At 38.5% G+C, this 25,661-nt stretch overlaps 1 protein-coding gene across 1 annotated transcript in view; it reads left to right on the plus strand.

Moving 5' to 3' along the window:
• The window catches only part of UNC79 (unc-79 subunit of NALCN channel complex), a 316,047-nt gene extending 290,781 nt beyond the window's left edge, over positions 1–25,266 (plus strand). Inside the window, 8 exon segments of the mRNA XM_078151418.1 lie at positions 1,115–1,204; positions 5,827–6,002; positions 7,599–7,785; positions 10,468–10,665; positions 16,811–16,888; positions 21,054–21,095; positions 24,029–24,139; positions 24,141–25,266. Coding sequence (XP_078007544.1) covers positions 1,115–1,204; positions 5,827–6,002; positions 7,599–7,785; positions 10,468–10,665; positions 16,811–16,888; positions 21,054–21,095; positions 24,029–24,139; positions 24,141–24,230 — 972 coding nt within the window. The 3' untranslated portion in view covers positions 24,231–25,266.
• The last annotated feature ends 395 nt before the right edge of the window (positions 25,267–25,661 follow it).

Consider the following 25,661-nt stretch of genomic DNA (forward strand, 5'->3'; position numbering starts at 1 on the left):
TGTAGGAGAGTCACACTAGTAAATAACACCTACTATGGGTGGTCCATAGTAGGATGACCAGGGAGGGTCTAATATTATACCGACATTTGGAAAAATCCAATTGAATTGAAAGAGCCATTTCTTTTCTAAATAACAATCACTTTCTCCACTGAAGTTCTCCTCCAGTGCCTTATCATAGTGGAATTTTAAAGGCAATGCTTTTAAGCAAACCCTGATAGGTGCTACTAGGCTGTATCTGTCATCCAATGACTAGGCTTACCAAATCCTGAGATGCTCATTACTAGAAGGCTGATCTCCACGTGGAACATTATATTAAGGCAGGGAAGGGTTAAGGTCCATGTTGGTGGAGGGAGTATCCCAACCAATGAAATAACTGCTTTTTGAAATATTGAAGTGTGGAATAGTGGGAAAAAACACTGGATTCGAAATTAGGACATGAGTTTGAATTGGACTGTGCTGCATGTGATCTGTGTGACCTTGGGCTGCTTATTTCACTTCTCAGGGCATCTTTTTCCTCATCTGTAAAATAAATGAATTAAATAATCTCATAGGTTCCTTCCAGGTCTAAATTCTATAATCTAGACTCTTATAAGCAATAATCAGTTACCAATGGCTGCCTTAACACATGCCTCTTGGAATCACTAGTTTTCTTCAAGACTCAGCTCCAGTGTCACTTATATGAAACTTTTCCTGACCCCCAACCCCTCCCCAGATGCTGGTGCTCCCCCAGCTTGCTCCTTCAATATCACCTTATATCTGTTTTGCATATGGCTATGTATGTCTATTTTGTCTCCCTGTTGGAATGTAAGTGAGCTGAGGAGAGGAGTTGTTTCGCTTTTGTCTTTGTTTCTCCTGTACTTGGTACAGAGCAGGTACTTAATAAATTCTTGTTGCCCTTCACCCTGAGTACTATCCAAATTGATTTTCTTTTCAAACTGCTATGATTCAAACAAACTAAGATTTTGAGTAGTGCAGAGTAGGTCAGAAAGCCAGAAAGAGAACTCATTAAGCAGCAATACAGAATAAGAGAGAGGTCAACTATCCTCCTAATAAAAAGAAGTGCAAAAGTGGTGCTCCAGAGTCAAACTAATCAATGGGTCTCCTTTTATTTTAGTGTGGAACAGCAGCTATGGAGTGTATGAGACAATATGTTAATGAAGTACTGGACTTTATTGCTGACATGCATACATTAACCAAACTTAAGGTAGGGTCAAACACATATGTGTGACTTATACAGCCTTAGCTTTTGGGTTTTCTAAATTTAAGAGGAATATTTTCAAATGTTTTATGTTGTGTATAGTTAGTTTGCATGAAGATTTGTGTTTACTTAGTGTCAGAGACTTATGATCTCTAATATCCATGTCCAAGAGAATAGGTAAGGACTTAGGAGGTGAAGTAATGGATGCTGCTTTCATGGACCCGATGATGGATCTGATGACAGGATTATCATTGCTTATTCTTTGTAGTCTGTGCCTGGTCCACTGATCACATGGGACTTTTCTTTGGGATATATGATACAAGAAAACACAAATATGGATGCACAGAGAAAGCTAACCAGGTATAAAGACTCACCAGAGCTACAATGTTCTGCCACATAGAGATCTTATCCGGTTATCTTGCTCTCTCTCTCTCTCCAAAGCACATAATTCAACTACTATGATATAATGGTCCAACTTGACATCATTCTGGAAGCTGAGGTTCTTCTTCTTCTTTTTTTTTTTTTTGCTATCTATAGTCAGCTATAGAATGGGAAAGAAATTGATGTCCTTGTTAGGACTCTTGTCAATAGCTGCTGCCTTCTTGCCCCATAGATTAGCTGCCATGCTTTCCAGATTGTGATAACAATTGGAGTTAATCTTCATTTATCTCTGTTCCTTCAACAAATATTTAACAAAAATCAATGCCTTATAGCTACATAGTATAGACTTATATTTTCTAAACTGTATTCTGTGGAATCCAGAAGCTCTGTGTGATATGAGTAGGAGGTTCCATAGAAAATATTGATGTTGGTGTTATTCTAAAATAACAAATAGTAAGTTACCTATGTCAAACTGTAATTCAAAACATGCATTTTTTTGTATGAGAACAAACTTAATTTCCTGTATTGTGTAGCAAAATTTCCTCAGCCCTATTTAATCTATATATCCATACTTTATACCAACATTATTGGATTTGGTCAGTTGCAAACTCTAAAGTGCTCTATGATCAAATTAATTTGGGAAATACAGATAACATAATATAGAATGAAATAACTGGAGGGGCTCTTAAGACACCATATATTCTAAGCCCCTTATTTTATAGAAGAGGAAACTGAGTCTTGGTGAGGAGCTCCTCTAAGTAGAGGAGCTGTGGCTTAAACATAGGTTTTCATGTTCCAAATCTGCTGTTCTTTTTACTACATCATGATGTCTATTCTCATGTATTCATTAATTTACTGAGAACCTACTGTTCAGCAAACATTTACTTACCACTCCAGACCCTTCCTGGAGATACTAATATGAAAGATGACTAATTTCTGCACCAAAGAGCTGACTTTCTGTTGGAAGATGTTATGTGAAAAGACAGTGTAGTGTAATAGAAAGAATATTGTATTTAGAGTCAAAGGATTTGGGTTTAAATGCTGCTTTCTATTTTTGTGACCTTAGGCAAGTCACTTTACCTCTACAGGTCTTAATTTTTGATCTGTAAAATGAGAGGTTTGGAAAAGAGGGTCTCTAAATTCCCTTTCCTATAAATCCTGTATGAGCCTGTGAAACAAGCATGGTGTAATGTAGAATGTAATGATAAAAAAGTAGACTTCTGGACAGAGTTCCTTAAGAAAAAGGATCTGCTCCAGGAGAATGGTTTAAAATATCCTTTGCAAATGGACAATACCCAAATGAAGGTGTTGATCTTTTTCATTGTTCTTTGGAGTGGAATGAATTACTAATTGTAAATCAGCCTCTTTGCCATCATCCTCCCACTAGGGAACTAATAGATCTGAAAACACTGAAGAAAAGTCTAGACTTAATGCAGAAAAATTCAAATACAAAAAATAGCCAGATTCAAAATCAGGCAGCAAACAATTTTTCTTTGATCAACAAGAACCATGTGATCCAAGAAGAGATGCATCAGAGAAAAAAGAAAGAGGTTCCCCTGTCATTGGACACAGCTTCTAAATTCTGCTTGGATGATCTAAGTTTTTCTTTCTATATACACACCAACCTTGGTGCAATAGTAGTATATAAACTTTTAGCTAGAAGGAAAATAGATTTAACATGTAGATTTAACTTTTCACAGGACAAGTAGGGACAGACATGATTACAAGATTTCTCTGTAGGTAGTCCTTTTTTTGGTTGAACTTAGCTAGTGAATGATTGAGGAGTATTGCTTAGTGAGAGTGAAGGCACTTCTACTCACTAGACATGTTTCTCTTCCTATAAATTGAAAGGCTTGTCAAGTCAAATTAATAATCATTTATCAAGCCCTTACTATGAGTCAGGCATTGTGTTAAGCACTAGGGATACAAAGAGAGGCAAAAAGATAGTCCCTGTCCTGAAGGAGCTCACAATCTAGTGGAGGAAACAAGAAGCAAACCCATGTGCACAAACAAGTTGTATACAGGATAAATAAAAAAAATAATTAACAAAGGGAAGGCACTAGAATTATGAGGTTGGGAAAGCCTTCCTGAAGGTTGGATTTCAGTTGGGATTTGAAGGAAGCAGAGATGAGAAAGGAAAGGAGGACAGCCAGAAAACATGTCCAGAGCTGCATGATGGAGTGCCTTGTTCAGGAAACAAGGAAACCAATGTCGCTGAATAAAAGGATACATATCAGGGAGTAAGATATAAGAAGCCTGGAAAGGTAGGAGGAGGCTAAGTTATAAAAGAGGTTTTGAATGCTCCATAGAGGACTTTATATTTGATCTTGGAGACAGTAGGGAGCCGCTAGAGTTTGTTGAGTAGGAGGCTTGACGTGCTCAGACCTGCATTTTAGTAAAATCACTCTAGTGGCTGAATCACATCTAGAGGATGAATTGGAGTGGGGAGAGCCTTGAGACAGGCAGGCCTACCAGCAGGCTATTGCAGTAGTCCAGGCATGATGTGATAAGGGCCTGCACTAGAGTGGTGGCAGTGTCAGAGGAGAGCAGGGGGCTTATTTGAGAGATGCTGCAGAAGTGAAATTGACAGGCTTTGGCAACAGATGGGATAATAAGAAGCTGAGGATGACTCCTAGGTTTTAAGCCTGAGGGACTAGTAGATGGAATTATAGTAATAGAGAAGTTAGAAGGAGGGAAATGAGTTTGGTTTTGGACATGTTGAGTTTAAGATGTCTACCGGATATCTAGTTGGAGATGGCTCAAAGGTAGTTGGAGGTCAGGCAGGATAGGTAGATTAGATAATCGTTAGTATAGTGATGGTAATTAAATCCATGGCAGTTGATGAAATGACCAAATGAAGTAATACAGAGGGATCATAGAAGAGGGCCCAGGACAGAAACTTGAAGGACACCTATGGTTAGAGGGTGTGATCTAAATGAGGATCCAGTAAGGAAGACCGAGGAGTAGTCAGATAGGTAGGAAGAGAACCACGCTAGAGTGGTGTTCTGAAAACCTAGAGAGAAAAGAGCATTAAGGAGGAGAGGATGATCAAGAGTATCAAAGCAGAAAAGTTGAGGAGAATGAAGATGGAGAAAAGGCCATTGGATTTGGCAACTAAGAGAGCATTGGTAACTTTGGAGAGAACACTTTTGTTGAAATGATTTTAAGGGTTTGAGAAGAGAGTGAGAGGAGAGCAAGTGTACCACCTATTGTAGATGGCCTTTTCAAAGAGTTTAGCCACAAAGGGCAGAAAAAATACAAGATGATATTGTGTATGAAGAGATCAGGGGTGGTTCTTTCAGAATAGAGAGACATGGGCATGTTTGTAGGCAACAGAGAATCAGTCAGTAGACAGGAAGAGATTATAAGTAAGCGATAGAGTGGGGATGACAGAGGGGGCAATCTATTGGCATAGAGGAGCTAGAATGGTATCAGTTGAGCAGGTGGAGGGATTAGTCTTAGTAAGGAGTGAGGTCATCTCATCATGTGATACAGGAACGAAGGAGGGAATAGTGGTCAAAGGCATATGAGTGATACAAGATGAGGACGAGAGGAGGAGAAGGAGCTCATGGCGAATGGCCTCAATTTTTTTTTTCTGTAAATTTTGAGGCAGAGTTCTCAGCTGAAAGGGTTGGGGGAGGGAGATCCATGGGAGCTTTGAGAAGGGATGAAAAGGTTTGGAAGAGCAAAAAGTAATCTAAAAGGGAATGGGTGTTACTGGTCTCTGGGTATGGTGGAAATAGAGGTCTGGAGAATCAAGAGTGGGGCCCAGAGAGGGATTGAGTAGGTTGGCATGGGGGCCTGTCCTTAAAACAGAGGTTCTTCAAGGAAGTGACCAATCAGAGGAAGGAGATACAGGGACAAAGGGATCTTTCAGTGTGAAAAGGCTGTAGAGGAAGAGGGATGTTCTAGAATGAGAGGGCTACTAGAATATGGTGGAGAAAGAAATCCAGAGAGTAAGGATTAATAACATTCCCTTTAGTGTAATATAGTGTTCTCCATTTTAGGGTCCCTTCCAGTTCTAATGTTCCATAATCTTACATTCTGTGTTCTAATCCCTGTGCCAGCTTTAGCATGCTATGTCCTAACAGCCTATACTCTTAACATTCTATTCTAAGATGCCTTTAAAAAGCTAAAATTTTGTGGCTCATGTGACCAAATTGAAAAATTTTTAACAAAAAAAGAAAAAGAAAATAAAATCTTTTTTTATATTAATGTGAAAAGTTGTCCCAATTTTGGTTTTGTAGAGTCACATGAAGACGTGTTCTCAGCCTTTGCATGAAGATACCTTTGGTGGACATCTCAAAGTCGGGCTGGCTCAAATTGCAGCTATGGAAATTACGAGAGGCAATCACAGGGATAATAAAGCTGTTATTCGCTACCTCCCTTGGCTCTACCATCCTCCTTCTGCAATGCAACAAGGGTAAGTTGTTTTTTTTTCCAAACTTTTTTTTCTTCAGAAAGGGTGATGTAGAAAGAAACTCTAGGGAAAATTCTCTGGTACTTGCTGGAGTTAACTAAATGTGCTTAGGATTTGTAGAAATGTTCTGTGATTGGTATGAAGTGTAGAAACAAATGTTTGTCAAGAAGCAGTGTGTCTCTGAACCTATTGGCTTCGTGATTTAGCAGCATTACTGTGCTCAGAACATGAAGTGCTTCATGATATTGCTGTGAGAGAAAAAAATTGCAAATGCTTTTATTCTATTTTATTCTATGAAATTAGACCTCAAAGGACTAATGATTCTTCTGGAAAAGCTTTAAAATACTTAGCATATCTAGTGGCCAAATGCAGTGAATAATCTCCCCCTTCCTCATTGCAATCCTGTACCTGTATAATTATGTATATTTCTCTATTTCACATGTAACTAAATCCAGATCATGTTGGTTAATTTGAAAATTGCAGATAATGGATAGAACTTCACTTTATTCTTTGATCTAATATATTGATTAAACACTTGTTACATGTTTTTGTACTGTGTGTGTGTGTGTGGGGGGGACACAGAACCTGGTTTTTATCCAAAGGGCTAACCATCTAACTGTGCAGACTGAACTAATATAAAACAATTGGAGAACAGTTCTAGGCTAAACTATATAGAACAGGAAGTAGAACAGGCAAAGAGATGAAGGGCTCACTTTCATGGAGGAGATGGGATCTAAGGTAGACCATGAAGGATGGAATAAGTCAGGGGGGAGGTCATTTCAGATGTGAGTAGAGGTGTAGGGAACAGGAATAAGTATGCTATTTTCAGAGAGCGTTTTTGAAAATTGTGTGTCTGGGAATAAGAAGAGGTAAGAATGAAGCCTTTCCTTAATTTTTGTAAGAGTTATTGTGCTAGTGAGCAGCAAAGTAATTGAATTTGAATTGCCCCTCCCTTACAGTGGAGGAGTGAAAGGTAGCCTACCTCAACCCTTGGTCTGTTCATCTACAGAGTAGAGAGGATTTTGTTCTTACAATTTATGGCAGGAGGATCTGGATCTGGAAAGCCCAAAGGTCCAAGTGCCAAACTTGGTCCCACTGCCATATCCCCTAGGTGACTTCTCCTTTGTCATGGATCATAATTTACCCTGGCTGAAAGGAGGGGGAAGAGTCCTTAGATAAGTGGGCAGCCACTACTCCACGATCTGTGCGGCCTGGTGTAAGTTACACTTCTCAGAGTGTCATTTCTCTCATGTGCAGAGTCTCTTAGGTTCCTTTCAGCTCTAATGGACTTTGACTCTAGAGAGACTAAGCCAGCACAATTTACTGAGCATTCCTTGTAGTAGAATAATGTAGTAGCTAATCTAGACCTGAAAAATTGAAGGTAACTACTTGCTCATGAAATTGATATTTGGGATTAGTAAAGAGAACTACAATAGTACATATAGAAACCATTTTGTCAGTTTATATTTCTTCCCCTCCTTTTTTGTGTAACTGATTATAAGATCATTCAAATTCATTCCACTCATTCAACACATATTTATTCTGCATGTAGAGAATGGAATCCTTGCATATATTACACATTTCCTTCTTCTCTTGCAGACCTAAAGAATTCATTGAGTGTGTTTCTCATATCCGCCTGCTGTCCTGGCTACTTCTGGGTTCACTCACACATAACTCTGTGTGTCTAAATCCCTCAACTCCCTGTATGCCAATTCCTCTGGATGCAGGGTCCCACATTGCAGATCATCTTATCGTTATCCTGATTGGATTTCCTGAGCAATCAAAGGTAAGCAATTTCCACAGGGTTGAGACCATCTGCATCAAAATTGCTCATGGAAACTCTTATCAGCCAATTATGTTTCTTCTGGGAAAGAAAATAAATGCATCTTATCATTTCCCTTCCTCTGTACATTCTGAAAACAACTGATGCCTTATTTCAAGCTGTTCAAATTTCCAGACTCCTTTTTCCCCTGAAGTTTTCATTCAGTTTCCATTTCTCAAGGTGTCTTCATCTATGGAGGCAGGCAAGAGTTGGCTTCCTAGGCATGCCAATGTCTCTATTACAAAAACGAATAATTATCTAGACTATAATAATAATAATTCTGTGGTAGTGGTAGGTAATAAAGAAGAAAGCCATGTCTGCTTCAGTCCTCCGTGGGCTCTTTTTTCAGTCTGAACCTTCAGAGGCACATGAGATTTGGCCTAGTTGTTGTTCCTCAGACTCCACATCTGGTCTCCCACCTTTGTGCCATTGCACAGGCTTAGCCCCTTCTGGATGTGGTCAAACAGCAAGCCTTTGAAGGTACCTGCGGTGCTTGTCATCACTCTGTACACTCTTCAAATCCCTCCTTTACTGCAAGGCTCAGCTCATGTGCCGACTCCTACAGGAAGTTTTCCTGAGGCCCCCAGTTAATGCTGTCCTTAAATTAGCAGATATGTATTTAACTGTTTATAGGCAGTATGGCATGGTGGATAGAATTCTGGGATTGGTATCAGGAAGATTTGGGTTCAATCTTGCCTCTGACACATACTATGGATACAAGGAAAAGTCACTTAACCTCGTTGGGTTTCAGTTTCCTTCTCTCTAAAATGGGGATAGTAATAGCACATACCCATAGGGGTTTTGTGAGGATTAAATGTCTTAATGTTTGTAAAATGCTTTGCCAACCTTGAGAGGCAGAATGACATAGTGGAAAGAATGATGGAATAGGAACAAGAAGGTCTGACTTCATATCCTGCCTTTGGTATTTACTGTCTATGTGACCTTAGTAAGTCTATAATCCTGTGTTAATATGTCATTTCCTCCCAATAGAATATAAACTCTTTGAAGACAGGGACTATTTTGTGTTTGTGTGTGTGTATGAGTGTGTTGTGTGTTTCTTATCTTCAGCATGCAGAACAGTGCCTTGAATACATTAGTTACAGAACTACTTGTTGGATTGGATAATAATCATCATCTGTAATTTCATTGGTTATAAATGCTTTCTTCATTAACATAAATTGTATAAACTTTAGTTTCTAGTTTGATATAATTAAGATAATTATTATCTAGTGGTCAACCTCTTAGGATGAACTTCTCTGAACTGTCCTTGGGACTGACTTCAAGTCTTTTCAGATTGAGAAGACCTGATAAAGCCTGCATGCCATTGACATGGCCTCCAAGAGTGTTTCCATGCTTCCTGAAGGCATTAGAGGAGGATACTAGGAATAACAGCTCACATTCATATAGCACTTGATGGTTTGCAAAGATAAAAAAGGAAAATTAGACTCTGTTGGGAACTCATTAAGGCTGCCTTGAAATCACTTAGTCAAAAATAAAATGCATAATAACAATTGGTCACATTTCTATGGTATTTTATAATTTCCAAAGTGCTTTTGCATCTATGACCTTGTTTGGTCCTATGGGGCAACCAGGGAAAATGTCACTGGCTTCATTTTGTAATTGAGGGAATTAAGGCTTACACAGGTGAAGTGACTTACTTAGGTCACATAGGCAAGAAATGATGGAAACAGAGCATCAGCATGTTTTTGTTTTTATTTTTATTTTTCCTGATTTCAAATCCAGTACTTTCCCCATGCCGTCTGCAGTGAAAGAGAGCCAAAAGGTTGTATCTATTATTAATAGTCACTCATTTATTCAATCAGCAAGCATTAAGTACCTGCCCGGTGCCAGAGAAAATACAAAGAAAATAATGATGCAGGTTCTACCTTCATAGAGTTTACTGTCCATGATTGCCAAGCTGTTAGAAATTAAACGAGCCCAGCAACTGCCCTCCTTAGAAACTGAGCAAAGGCATAGGGGCCAGGTTGGGGGAGAGTATGGCAGGGGAAGGTCTCTAAGCTAGGATAAATTGACCTTGAGAAGACTCACTCAGTGGCTAAAGATCCCACCAATACATCAGGTAAGTTTTTAGAAGATTGCTAAAAATCATCATAACATAGTGGCATAGCTGCTGAATTTGGAACTAGACTTTTCACTTATTTAATAAGTGGTTCTGAGCAATCCACCTAACTCCTCAGTGCCTCAGTTTTCTTATTTCAAAAATAGGGATAATAATTCTTGTACTCTCTACCTTGAGAAAAGTACTATGTGAAACCTGAGGGGCTTTAGAAGTATGCTGATATTATTCCTCTTTTCCAAAACTAAATTATTCCAGTAATGGAAATTTCAGCTCTTTCAAGGAGAGGGAAAGGATTTAATCTGCCAATTAAAGGGGCTGAGGTAGCATGCTTTATCTCTGAAGAGCTGCTTTGTTCTTTGAGCACACACTCCCACTGACTTAGTGAAGATCAGACAAGGATGAATCATAAGTTCATAGGAATGGAATAACATTTTTGTCCTCTGATGGCTTGAATCAGATAATGTTGCCTATAGCTTCTCCACATTGTACAAGCCACTTGTGGCTCCCTTGGGATGCAACATGTTAGCTGGGCATAACATCTTCCTCTCCTTCATTCTCCTTTGCAGACATCTGTGTTGCACATGTGTTCCCTCTTCCATGCATTTATCTTTGCTCAACTATGGACAGTCTACTGTGAACAAACTGCTGTTGCTCCCTCTGTCCAAAATCAGAATGAATTTAGCTTTACAGCCATCCTTACTGCACTGGAATTCTGGAGTCGGGTGACACCTAGCATTCTACAGCTAATGGCACATAACAAAGTGGTGAGTTCAGTACCTGTTCATAAAAATATCCCTCCCTAAGGCTTGATTGCATTGTGATCATAATAAATAGAAACTCATATCTATATCTATATCTATATCTATATCTATATCTATATCTATATCTATATCTATATCTATATCTATATCTATATCTATATCTATATCTATATCTATATCTATCTATATCTATATCTACATCTACATCTATATCTATATCTACCTATATCTCTATTAGCTAGGCAGTGGGGTTAAGTGACCTGGCCACGGTGACACACACAGCTGGTGAGTGTTATGTATCTGAGGCTGAATTTGAACTCAGGTCCTCCTGACTCCAGGCCTGGGGCTCTCTCCATTGCATCACCTAGCTGCCCCAAAACTCATATTTACATAGCACTTTACACCCACTGGGAGATCTTCATCTCACAACTATGCTGGATGACTGTTGTTATTCCTGTTTAACAAAGGAGGAAACAAACTCAGAGATGTCAACCGGCTTACCCAGTGTAATGCTACCACTATTAAATAGTAGAGTCAGGGCCTGAATCCAGATCTTCTGACTCCAGTCCAGTGTTATTTCTGCTATGCCACACTGTCAAATTTGCGAAATTAATCCCAGAAGTCCATGAAGGGATATTTTTATTTGCTTCTAATCCACCTGAACAAAAAGTAAGGAAAGAAGGTCAATGGTTTCTTGTTTCCCAGATGTTACTCTTCTAACACAGCCATTCCTCTATCACACTACCAGCTAATTGATTTTAACATGATGGGGTTTGAGTGCTCTCTGATTCCTTCATTTCAAGCCATAGATATATTAAAAATATTTTTTTCAATTAACAAAAATAAATTTCTTCTCTCTCCTATCTCCCCCCACCCCAAACAATGGGACAAAACAAGGAAAAACTAAATCATTGTAATAAATATGCTTTGTCAAGCAAAACAAATTCCCACATTGGCCATGTCCAAAAAATATGTGCCTCCTTCTGTACCCTGAGTCCATCACTTCTTTGTCAAGAGGTGAATAACATGCTTTATGATGAAATTATGCTTGGTTGTTGCATTGATCAGAATTTTTAAAAGGCCGCACCTATTTTCACATACATTTCCTTTCTTCCTATGAGTTGTTTTTATGAGCTACCTACTCAGGAAGAAGTTGAGAGGTATCTAGGAAGTTTGTTTAATAATATTTGCTCTTCTCAGAATGAGGAGCATAGTGCCAAGACCAGATCCCTGGGGCACTCCAATTGAGACTCCTTCCAAGTTGACTTCAGCCCATGAATGACCACTCTTTGGGTCTGGTCATTTAATGTAGGAGTCATCTTGGACTCTTCACTCTCTCTCGCCTGCCCATACCCAATCTGTTGTTAAGGCCTATAAATTTCATCTTTGCAACATCTTTCAAATAAGCCCTCTTCTCTTCTCTGACACTGCCACCACTCTGATGCAGGCCCTCATCACCTCATGCCTGTATTATTGCAATAGGCTACTGGTGGATCTGCTTGCCTTGACTCCTCCTACTCCAAGCCATCCTCCATTCAACCACTAAAGTGATTTTCCTAAAGGGCAGGTCTAATCATGTCATCCCCTCTATTCAATAAACTCCAGTGGCTTTCTGTTGCCTCCAGGAGCAAATATAAAATGCACTTTTTGGCATTCAAAGCCCTTCATAACCTAGCCCTCTCTTACCTTTCCAATCTTCTTACCACTTATTTCCTGACACCTACTCTTCTGTTTCAGTGACAACAGCCTCTTGGCTGTTCCATGAACCCCATCTCTTAGCTCTGGGTATTTTCTCTGGCTATCTTCCCATGCTTGGAGTGCTCTCCCTCCTCCGCTCCAACTACTAACCTCTTAGGCTTCCTTTAAGTCCCAACTAAAATCCCACCTTCTATGGGAAGCCTTTCCCAATCCCTCTTAATTCCAATACCTTCCCTATATTATTTTTTTTCCTATTTATCCTGAATATAGCTTATTTTGTATATATTTGTTTGCATGTTGTCTCTTCCATTAGGTTATAAGCTCTTTGAGGGCAGGGACTATCTTATCCTCCTTTTTGTATTCCTAGTGCTTAGCACAGTGCCTGGCTCATAGTAAGCACTTAATAAATGTTTATCAAGTAATTGATGGATTGGTTAACCATGCCTACCATAATTTGTTTAGCCATTTCTAAATCAATGGTCATCCAGTTGTAACTTGAAGTGGAGTTTTCATTATAGTGAGAGAGAATTCATTGCCTCCTGGGATAGTCCATTGCACTTTTGGATAACTCTGATTTGTAGAAAATTTTTTCCTTGCATCAAACCTATATCTACTGCTATAAATTCTACCCGTTATTTTCTGTTCTGCCCCCTGGCAGCCCTTTATAATATCCCTTAAGATATTTGAAAACAGCTATCATGTCCTGTATGTCTTTCCTTCTTTAGGCTGAACTTTTCTGGTTTCTTAGACCAATCCTTGCATAATATGATTTCGAGGCTCTTAGGTATTCTGGTCATACTCCTCTGTAGTTGTTACTCTTCTAACTTGTTAATATCTTTTCTAATTGTGTTACCCAGAATTGAATATAATATTCCAGATGTGATCTGTGCAGTGCAAAATACAATGGAACCATTATCACCTTCCATGTAGACAGTATGCCTCTTTTAATGGAACCTGAGATTACATTAATTTGAAGGAGTTTTTGGATGCTACATTGCACTGCTGACATATTGAGATTATGGTCTTCTAAATTCCCTTGACCTTTTTTTTTCAAAAGAACTATTGTTTAACTAAACCTTTCTCATTCTGAAATTGTGAAGCCAATTTTTCTTAGCCCAAGTATAGACTCTACATTTATTTTTATAAAGTATTCCTTGTTTGATTTGGCCTCATCATTCTTGCCTCTTGAGAGTTTTTGGATCCTGGATGTCATCTAACATATTTGCTATCTCTCTCAACTTTGTGTCATTGGGAAATCTGATAAGCATGCTATCTATACCTTTCTCCAAATCTTTATAAAAATGTTAATTAGCATAGTGCCCAGACCAGATCCCTGGGGCACTCTAACAGAGACCTCCTTCGGAATTGACTTCAACCCATTTAATGACAATGTTTTGAGTCTGTTAATTTATCTAATTTGCAGTCCATCTAACTGTGCTATTATCTAGTCTCCAACATGTACATAAAAGTAGCTTGAGACAGTTTGTCAGATGCTTTGCTGAAATCTCCTGAATATTCCCATAATTAACTGGTCTAGTAAGCCTATACAAAAAAAAGAATGAAGTTACTCTGATATGACCTATCTTTTTTTTGCATGTTATTTTTACTGATTTCCCTTATTTTTATATCACTTTCTGATTATATCCTCCCTCCCCCAGCCACTGAATCATTCCTTATAAAAAAGATTTTAAAGGAAAATGAAAAAAATTTGGTTTAGCAAAACCACTCAACAGTTGTGTGTGACAGTATGTGCAATATTCTATATGCAAAGTTCCCACTTCTGCAAAGAAGAAATGTTGCTTGTTTTTTATGATTTGTCTCTATGGCTTGGCTGGGCCATTATAATTACATAAAATTTAGTTTCACTGTGTTTTTTCTCCATTTATATTATTGTAATCATTGTATATATTGTCTTGGCTCTGCTTATGTAACTCTACACAAGTTCAAAAACATTTTTCATACTTCTCTTAATTTTTCATAGTCATTTCTTAGAGTACAATATTATTCCAATAATTTCATGTACCACAATTTGCTTAGCTATTCCCCAATTAATGGGTGTCCACCTTCTCCAAGTCTTTGCTGTCACTGAAAGTGATAACTATTTTGGTGTCTATTGAATATTTGGTATGACTTGTTTTAGATGAAGCCTTCCAGAGTTGCTGGGATCACTACTTCCTTTTCTAGATGTTTGTTCTCTATTTAGTCATACAGTCCGGAATTTGCCAGGAATTGAAATCAAGTTCCCCAGCCTGTAGTTTGCAGACTCCACCTTTTCTCTGTACCACTTCTGATAACACCTCACTGTTTATATAGAATACTTCAGATTATGAAGTTCTGGTTTTGGACATTTACTAGTGTGACCCTAGTCAAGTCACTTAACCCCATTTGCCTTAATTTCCTCATCTGTAAAATGAGCTGGAGAAGGGAATGGCAAGCCACTTCAGTATTTCTGCCAAGAAGACTCCAAATGGGGCCATGAAGAATCAGCCACAACTGAAAAGTGACTGAAGTATATTGTGTAGCAGATTTTATTTTTTTTCATCTAAATATTGAACTTTAAATTCATCCCTATTAAAGCTACCATGACATAGCAGATAGGTTACTGGCTTTGAAGTCAGTAACAAAAACAACAACAATGAACATTTATTAATGCTGTGTACCAGGAACTGTGCTAAGCACTCGGGATAAAAAGACAAAAGTGAAACATTTTCTTTCCTCAAAGAGCTTATGTTCTAAAGGAAGATGTGGGTTCACGTTGTACCTCTCACTTGGATTCACTTTTTGACTATTGGGTAAGTCATTTGGCAGTCATCAAACTGATATTCCTATAATGTAGGGATTTTTTTCTTTTGCATGACTGCATAGTTGTTATGAGGGTTTTGTTTTGTTTGGAAAGAGGAGAGAAGAGAAATGCTTGTTAATTGAAAAATAAAATTTTTAAAAATTATATTTCTAAAGCACAGTTCTGACTGTTACTCAAGAAATTTCTGGGATTCCCTATTGCCTCTAGACTCAAATAGAAAGCCTTCTGTTTAAGGCTTTCACATTGTCTCTAACCTACTTTCCAAGACTGATTTAATATTGATCCACACACAAACTACGTTTTAGCCAAACTGCTCTTCCCTGTCCATAATATTCCATTTTCTATCTCTTGCCTTTGCATAGGGCTATCCCCCCATGCATGGAATGTGGTCCCTCCTTACCTCAACTTCTCTGAATCCCTTTCCTCCATCAAGACTCAGTTCAAATGCTACCTCTTACTCAAGGTCTTTGATATTACCACAGTTATTGCACTCTGTCTAAAATTTCTTAATATATGCTTTGTATATATTTTGAGTTAACTTCTGTACATGTTGTTTCATCCTAATAGAATGGAAGCTCTTGAAGAACAAGGACTGTTCTCTTTTTGTCTTTTTATTCCTAATACTTAATAAAGTGTTTTGCACATATTAAGTAATGCTTGTTTAATGGTAGAATGAATTTAACCTCAGTGATCATCAAATATGTCTCAAAGACCATAAATTATAGACAGGATGCTTTAGTGAAAGAGTTCTGAGGAAGTCTCAGGTCCTTGACTTGTGCTATAAATTTGAAGTTGTTAGATTTTTTCTAGGCTGTTAAAATCTTTTTAGATTCTGAAGCCACCCTACACCATTGTAACTATTATCACAGATGATAGTGTCATTTCAAACAAACGTCTACAGAAATCTTTGTGCTTATACATTCATTACTGAGGTCTAAATCACTAACAGTGTAATATAAACACAGGACAGAGATTTTTGTTTTGTGTCACTGTTTGATTTTACAATGCCTCTTTCCCCTTAAAGAGATACTATATGGCATATGTTCCCTTAAAAATTAAAGTGAATTAAAATTATTTTAATTCTGAGACTTTAGGGTAAACTTTTTGACAATATTTGAGACAAGTGTAGAGAAGGGTGTCACAAACCCAATGCTGGGAAGCACTAATTTAGGGAAATTATTTTAAGTATAGTCAGACATGACATTTGGCATAGTATCCTTCATCCTGAGGAGAGTGAAGATTTTAAAGTAACAAAAGTCCCCTGAAAATTTCTCAGCTACTTCCTAAGTGATGTATAAGAATTCTTCAAGATAGAAGAAGGGAGATGTTTATGAAGAGGTGTATGGCTTGAAGTGAAGGAAGCTGAGGGCTTCCAGAAAAAATTGATAGTCAGCTAGTGGTTGGTGGTACTGTATAGGGACAGCAGTATTAGAAAAGGAAAATTTAGCAAGCAAGAAACTGTTCTAGCTTCTTTCATTTTCTGTTCTGAAGTTTTAGAGGCAAATAAAAATACCCCTTAGTGGTTCACCCTGGTCATTAGGTAAACAGCATGAACAGATGTCAGGTGGCTCTTGGCAGGCACACAGTGGTTTTTAAGGTTCTTATAACACTGGAAGAAGCATTTATTTCTCCTTTTTGTTGTTTCAGATGGTAGAAATGGTGTGTCTTCATGTGATCAGTTTGATGGAAGCATTGCAAGAATGCAATTCAACCATTTTTGTCAAGGTATGAAAGCCATAATGATTCTTAGGGAGAACTTCCCCCAACTTTCAGGACCTAGTGCTCATCATAGCTGTACCTTTTGAGTGAGACACTTTAAAAATCCAGCTTCAGTAGCCACAGTTAGAGGATATATACTTGTATTAAAAACCTTAAAACATGTGAGAAAACATGTGAGAAAAATTACCTATACTGGGTATTTCAAACAAATATAACTTGAAAGTTGCTCATTAAAGATATATTTGTTGGAAGGAAATTATCCTGACAGTGGTGCCATAATGGAATAAATTGGGTAGTATGTTTTTACCCTTCCCAAAGTCATTTGACTCATTTTCACTATCTGGGTGATCCTTTAAGGTTAATGTAATTTGAATGTAAACTTTGTTCAAGAAACTGCCTTACAGATTACATAAACATGTTTAATAGTTATTGTTTACTTAAGAACATTCCCCATATAATTAGTGGTATGGAAAAGTCAAGGAATTGAAGAGAACTTATTGAAAACTGAACTTGAGAAAGGCTATAACAATTCATTTGCGTCCCTGATAGCTTCACTATTTTCCATTCTTTTGACTCTGTTCTTTAGGAAAAGAGCAAGAGCCAAGTTTCCTAGTGCTATGCTAAGGGCTGAGATGGGACTGGAATAGGGACTGGACCTATGATTTAACTGATGTGGGGAATTCCCCAGGTGAGGAAACTCCCTGTGCCAATGTAGGTCAACACCTTCTTGCAAATTACAGCCTTTGACAATTACTGAGAGTACTGATAATGACCTGCACAGTATTTGTCAGATTTGAACTCAGTTTTTCTGGTTTTCTATCTACTCTTTCACATTGCCTCCCTAGACCTTGAAAAAGCCCATGGATGGGGGAGTGCACTTAGGTTAACATCAGAATATTATATAGTATTGGTCCTAATGATCATTAAGAATATGGCCAAAATGCTGGATAATTATCTTTTATACCTTACTAGTGGGAGGGACCATCCAGTGAAATGTGTTCCTTTGGACAAAAACAAGTCTTCAAGTGACAAAAAGAGTTGAAGGAGAACAATGCAATATCATCATCAAATGATCATATCATAGATTTAAAGTTAGAAAAAGTACCTTACGGTCAGATAGTCCAATATGCTTATTTACTATACATGAGAAAACCAAGACCCAGAGAAGTTAAGTGACTTGTCTAAGGTCAAACAGTCACACAGGTGTGGAAAAACCAGGAATAGAATCCTTTGATTCTAAGAATATTGCTTTTATTTTGGCTAAAGTGACCTCCTTTTTTCAAGGTTTCCAGGGAAGAAAAAAAAAAACACCACCCAACTTACTCTATTATATCGTTACTGAGCCCAAAGTAAATTATGTCTAATTCTTACTGACAGCTTTGTATGAGCCGCTAGCAAAAAGGAACCAAAATGAAAGTTATTCAATAAACCAAATTATTATTCCCTAAATAGGGTGATTACTGGATTATATGAGGCTGTCGATAATAATGGAGTTTAACCTGAAGCCTCCAGTCATGTAATTGGTAAATTATAAACCTGAAAGTCATTTGAAAGTACATTTGAGAATCATGTAGTCGCATGTAGTAAACTAGTTGGGAAGAGTAAGAACTATTTTCCCCACTAAAATCTATCCCTAAAACAACATTAGTCTGTCACATACAACTAAGTCACTGACTCAGAAAAACAATACTTACTGATGGGACCTGAGAGATGCCATAGCTCCTAGTGTTTCTGGCTGATATCATTCTTCCTTGTGTTATGAGCAAAGACCTTTGCCAAAGAGACTTTCTGCACTAGTGTTTGCTACCTCTTTAAGAGGCTGACATCTTGGCTCAGATGTCAACTACTGTTCTGTTTCCCCCAAAATGCAAAAACTTTCCTATGAGGAAAGGAAACACCTGAGAAAAGACTCAGATATGCACTAATAGGCCAAGTCTGGAGTCAGACATCCCAGGCAATCTCCTAAGTATAGAGTTTTTCAATATTTTGTGTGTGTCATGGATCCCACTGGCAGTCTGATGAAGACTATGAACTCCTCAGAAGAACGTCTTTAAATTGAATGCTAAATGTGAGACAGAGATCAGTAAAAATAAAGGTGTAATTTTTTTTCCCCATACAAGTTCATGGATGACCTAAAATTTATCCCCTGGTGCCTTAGATAGTCCATGGACCCCAGGGGAAGAACGCCTACCACAGTACTATTAACTGTTTCAGGTTGTGTTCCTTGCTTATTCCCCTAACTCATAGATGAAAAAGACCCTTGTGAGTTTCCCAGAGACCCACAACTTTTCTGGAATATCCTTACATAAGGATTGATTTCTTGTGGATTAGACCTATAAAATCAAAACCCACAGGGAGCCATATAAATTTACACAAAGGTGATTCCAACTTGCTGTCTCTGAACAGCATCCTGATGATGAATTAATATGTTCTCTTAGTCTAACAATAACTGACTATATGGTTACCTGCAATGACTGCTTATAAACTCTAATTATAGACCTTTAACTCCAGACTGCAGGTCAGAATTTGTTTTTCTCCTGAATATTTGTTTACTGTGTTGACATCTTCTACACTGTGTGTGTGTGTGTGTGTGTGTGTGTGTGTGTGTGTGTGTAACAGGGGTGAATAACCCAGCCGCCACATGAACCTATTTACCTGAATTATTGACACCATATTAAGACAATAAATTCTTGGAACTGCAGTGGGAAGGAGGTACCAACAGTTTATCTTTTGCATCTCTTTGATCTTTCGTAAAATGACAGAATCTCAGAGCTTAAAGGACTTCAGAGGCCATCTAGACACCCTGGGGTGGCTTATTCTGTGATTCAAAATGTTTAGGCAAGGATTAGGATCAGATAATTTGTGGCACAGACTTCTAAGGCACTAACCCTTAATGTCCTACTAGGATTATAAGCCTACTAATAGGAATAAGCCACAGGGATCATTTTTAGATGATGGAACTTCACCTACTGATACTTCTTTCCTAAGGACTATAATTATGCTATGTCCAAGATGTTGGCCAAGACTACCATTTTTATTTAGAAATTAATAAATTGGACATGTTATTAACAAGGTATTAAAACACATATACATGCCAGTTAGCCTTAGGAACCAAAGAATAAACAGAAATAAAAATGACCGCTTTCTTAGACTCAATAAATGCAGTTTTGATGTGTTAACAGTTTCCAAAGAGGACAGTAACTTGGAGTAAGGTAAACAAACTACTGGTTTGAGAATTAAAGGGTCATTATTTATACTTCTATCTTCAAGCTTTTCTATACTTTAGTTAGAATTTCTCTTCAGAATGTCCTGAAACTGTGCCTAAGACTCAGAAAATCACAATTATAACTTGTCTTCTGTTAGCTCAGATGGGCTATCCCATATTCCACTACATTGTTGAATTAAACTTTCCTACTGCCCTGAGGAAACAGAGGACATTGAAAAGAAAAGAAGCTGATGATACTACATCAGGAATGGGAGACACTGTTCCTACTCTGTAAAGTATATCCTGCCCAAAGAGAGCAGTCTGTGGGAGAAATCATATATAGGAACAGACGAGTGAATCAGCTCAAGCTTTATAGAGCCCATGGGTTTTAAAACCTCGTTTTAGGCCTGGCCCCTAGCTTGTACGAGTCATTTGTGTGAATACACAGATTGTACAAAGTCCTTATCTCCCTGCTTTGGTTCTGTTTTATCTTCTATACCATATAGAGGTAGGAGATAGAAGTCTGTCTTTTTCTGACAGTGTGGAATTCTAGCTGCTGTTTACGAACCTTTTCTTAACAACCAAAAGGTAATACAATTATGGCTATACCTGAGAATCATTTCTGAATATTCTAGGGAGGAAGATTTTATTTAAGGAAATGAAGGTATTTTTAAAACATACACTAACTTTCCACTCATTGAGTGGCTTTCAAGAGATAATCAGTCATTTGCTCTAAAGCGTATATTCCAAGCAATCATGGGGTGCTTATTAACCTCCAAATGCCACCAACTCAGCAGGGCCTGGACTCAAAAAGACATTTTTCTGATTATGGGCAATGCCTCAGCATGTGCCCTCATCCTTGCAAAGTTAGAGGGATTAACGATGCCCTGCTTTCCCTCACTGTAATTGCATCTGATGTGACCAAATAGTACAATAATAGCAAACATCTTTGTTTTTCCCTCACAGCTCATACCTATGTGGCTGCCAATGATTCAATCAAATTTGAAGGTAAGTTATCCCATTGGCTATTTCAGGGCAAGTTTTTAGTTTGAACATGGGTCCATCCTGAAAATGTTATGAAGTTCACAGGCAATAATACTATCAATACTAATCTCACTTCAAGAATTGTCATGCTTATACATGGTAATTGCAAATTGCCTTTTAGCTCCACTGTCATCAGCACTGTCATCCTTCCAAGTACTGGACCATAGAATTTAGAACTGGAAAGGACCTTACAGATCTTGTCCAATTCTCTCATGTTATAGAGAAGAAGATTAAGATCCAGAGTTGTGTGGCTTGTCCAGGCTTACACCAGAGCAGGGATTCAGACCCAGGATACTGATTCCAAATCTTTGTCTACTATAAATTTTTTTCAAAGCACTATTTGTGTCTGTTATCATAATACTTCAAGTGCCTGTGACTTTGTCAATGTAGGAACATATCTCCCTCTAAATGCAGATCACAATCCATCTGAGAAGGGGGCAGAGAGGTTAAGCAACTTACCCATCTTCAGGTAGTTAAGTGTCAGAGGTAGACTTGAACCAAGATCATCCTCCTTACAGGTCTAATGCTCTGTCCACCATAGCATGCTGCTTCTCCATTATAATAATAATACCTTTGATTTATAAATTATTTACAAAAAAACCCAACCCTCACAACTACCCCATGAGATTGGTATTATTATCCCCATTTTATAGATTGGGAAACTGAAACCCAGAAAGGTTAAATGATTTGACCAAAATCACAGAACCACTAAGCAGCAGCCAGGATTCAAACCAGTCTTGATTACAAGTTGAGTGTTCTTTCTACTAGGCTATACTGCCTGGATTGTTATGTTGTTTTATCTTTTGAACATATCCCTGTAAAATATACGGGGATTTTATAGATCGCATTTTACAGATGTGGTGACCCAGAAAAGTTAAGTGACCTACTCAAAGTTACATATTAAAAGTGGCAGATCCAGAACTAGAATCTTTATCTTGACTTCTGGCCCTGTGTTCTATCTGCATGGCCACATGGAATCATTATCAGAAAGCAGTACCATGGAAGGAGTGCTATATTTGGCATCAGAGGACCTGGGTTTGAATCCCAACTCTGCCAATTACTACTCATGTGACTTTAGGGTAAGTCACTCAATTTTGCTGGACCTCATTTCCCTCATCTGTAAAAGGGGGTGGGGGGAGGATTAGGTGACTTCTAAGGCCCCTTCCAACTCTAAACTCTTTCTATAGAATTTATCGAATACCTTTCTAATTGGGTAGAGACTGTTTTTCCTACAAGGAGCTTAAAAGCTATGAAAGACAATTCTGACAGAGACACATAAGATATTTGGACATCAGAATATCAATAATAAGCTTCCACGTGAAAGCCAAGAGAACCATTTCCAAGGATCTTTCTCATTGATTATTCATTCTGAATGCATGTTTATGCTAAAGATCAAGATGAAGTAGCTTCATTTCCTCAACCAGTCCTAGTCTGCTGATTAGATGCAGAAGTCTAGTCATTTTTAAAGAACATACTAGTGTGACTTGATCAAAATTCTGTACAATAAATGTCCTAACCACTATCACCAATCTTCCATGATGGGGAGAAATTTTTGAAGGGTTTTAATAAATGATGATATAACATCAGAGTTGTGAGGGTCATCAGAGATCATCATCATTCCTTTATTTTATATATAAGGAATATGGACCCTGAGAGAACTGACTTGCCCAAGGTCACACAGCTAGTGGCAAGAACTCAGATATTAGAATTATACAATTTTATAGCTGAAAGTAACCTTAGACATTTTTTCAATGTCTTTCTCTATCAGCCTTCCTTCCATTTTACAGAGGAGGAAACTGAGGTCCTGAGAAATGAAGGAATTTTCTCAAAGATGCAGAATTAGTGAGTGGCAGAGTCATGCCTCCTAATTCCCAGTCTGGTGCTCTTTCCAGACCACCATCCAGCCTCTAGGGAAGCTTTGTGTTGTGAGGGTTAAACATAATTTACTGCTATTAAACATAGATGTTTGGTCTTGGCAGAGGTATAGAGAAGTTAGTCACCAGCTGCATTTGCAAGTTTGGCAGCAGGAATTCAGTTTCCATTTTGTCTTAGCTCCTGTCACCTGCCTGGCAGAGGTAGTATTAGTAGGTGGGTCGGGAGAGGAATTCTGGAGGCTTCCTTGGATTTGTGCCCATTGTTAGGGGCAGAACAAACTGGGAGATAGCATTGGGGGTGGAGATCAGCTAGATCAGCTGGGGCAAATTGTAAGTTGTAGGCATGTACTGGTACCTTCCTTTCCATGGCAGGTCACAATGGAGAATAATAGAGCCAAGAGCTGTATGCCAGCCCCCTGTGAATCCTGATTTGTGGTAGCAGCATTGCTGTGGCCATGGACAGCATGCTATGTTTTAGCTTTGCATTCAAGAAAAATTGCTTTGAACTTGGGCAGCAGGTCTAACCACAGAAACCTACTTTTGAACTCAGTTGAATGGCATCAGAAAGCAACAATGAATATATTATTTCTCCTTCTAAATTTTCCTAGGGATAACGTATGTTTAACCTTGAGACTAAAAGACTTGGGTGTGTATTTAGGAGTTAGTGGAGGGAAGCAGGATAGCTGTCTTCAAGTGTTTGAAGGTCTGTCAGGTGGAAGAGGGATTAACTTTTTTCTGCTTGGCCCCAGAGGGCAGAACTGGCAGCAAGAGGTCATAGTTATAGAGACAGATGTTAGCTTGGCAAAAGGGAAAAACAAATCTCTGTAACAGTTGGACCTGTCTCAAAGTGGAAGGGGCTGCCTCAGGACGTGGTGTATTCCCATCACTGAGGCTGTACAGGTGGATCCTAGGTGACCTATGTGTGAAGGACATTTGCTGTTCAGGAGTGGATCCCTGTCAGCTTTGAGCCGCTCGGTACCTCTGCTGTTCTGTGATTCTGAGTCTCTTGTTATGTTTTGACAGCATTTATCGGCTGGACTACAACTACGACTTCAAGCAATTCAGAACAATGTGAACCACCACAGCCTGAGGATGCTGCAGGGCTCTGGACAGACAAGCACGAGCTCATCCGCTTCTCCGGAAGTGGCTCCAGTGCACGCAGTTCAAAATGGCCCAGGTGGAGATCCAGTCCTCTGAAGCTGCCTCCCAGTTCTACCCTCTATGAACAGGGTGTGTCGCTTCTAGCGTGAACGCTCTGGTTCAGCAATAACGGGGTTCCAGACAAATACTAGGATCCACGCAGGTTTGAGAAGGCATTGGGGACGCTGCACCCCCTCCGTAGTTTAGGTACAGACGTGCGGAGCCTGCCGATGGCCGTGTCGAAGCCTTCCTGCTTCACCTGTTTCTGACGTCTCCTTGGGCTAGCCGATTAAGTGTTTCCTTACATTCTTTTTTAAGAACCAAATCATTTCTCTTTAACTGACTTCTATTTTTTTTAAGAAGAAAAAAAAATAGACTGGTGGGCACTCACAGAAAAGTTGTATAAGTCCCCCTGTTGCTATTTTTGATGACAGAGAATAAATAGGGTTTTTGAAGCCTTTTAGTGTTTTTTCTTAAAATCGACTCTTGGCAATGCAATAAAACTCCTCACCGTGCGCCGGTGACACCCTACGGAGGCTTGGGGTCATGATCGTGGGAAAAAGCGGCAGCTTGCAAGGAGCATTACAAAGTGCACTTAGAAATTAGGGGGTTTAACTGTGCCAATTCGTCCTCCCTTTCTTTTTTTCTTTCTTTCCCTTTTTATAATATCATTTTCCAAAACTGTCTAGTATGGTGGCTTATTTTTAAAACAACTGCAACAAACAACAAAAACTAGTTTTTTTGACTCCTTAGTTTGAGGCTATACTTTCTTCTTGTAAGCTTTAGGATAACCCCTTTAGTTTTATGAATAAGAAATTTTATTCTTTTCGTAATACTTGTATACAATTCCATTGGGATAAAAAAAACAAATTGTAGATTGCATACCAACCTGATGGAATTCCAGCACTGGCACGTAACACTGCATATGGAATCACATTCCTAAAGCTGAATTTTAATAGTGCAAGAGCACCGAGATGCGTTGGCACTTAGGATCAGCATTTGACTGTGCATTCACAAATGGTACTTCTCTTCTTTTACTCCTGTAATGCACTGACAAAAAGAAGAATTAATATACCTTTAAGCTGTATATTAACATGCTATTAAATGCATATTCTTTATTATCTTTGAGAGCCTGAGGGTTTTCTTTTTAAAAAGTAGTTTATAGGTCAAAAGGGATGGATATTTCTTGGGGATGCCATAGAAGGGATTCCTGCTTCAAGCAGTGTTTGGACTATATACCCTCTGAGGTCAAAGAATCCAACAAGTATTAATTATGAGAAAGTCCCAAAGGAAAAAAAAATAAGATGGAGACCAGGGGCAGGAACAAATATTGAGGTGAAAATAGGAAAGCTATTACAATAGTCCATGTTGGTGGTGAGGAAGACCTCAGTGACAGTATTGGCTATGTGAATAGAGAGAAATGGATTTGAGAGATTTTTCTGTGATGGAGTTGATAGGGGCAGAACAGCATGGCCTAATAATGTTGGACTTGGAGTCAGAGGACCTGTGTTCCAAT

This window comes from Phascolarctos cinereus, unplaced genomic scaffold (genome assembly GCF_003287225.1).
Source record: "Phascolarctos cinereus isolate Bilbo 61053 unplaced genomic scaffold, phaCin_HiC Scaffold_3;HRSCAF=262, whole genome shotgun sequence".
Taxonomy (NCBI): Eukaryota; Metazoa; Chordata; class Mammalia; order Diprotodontia; family Phascolarctidae; genus Phascolarctos; species Phascolarctos cinereus.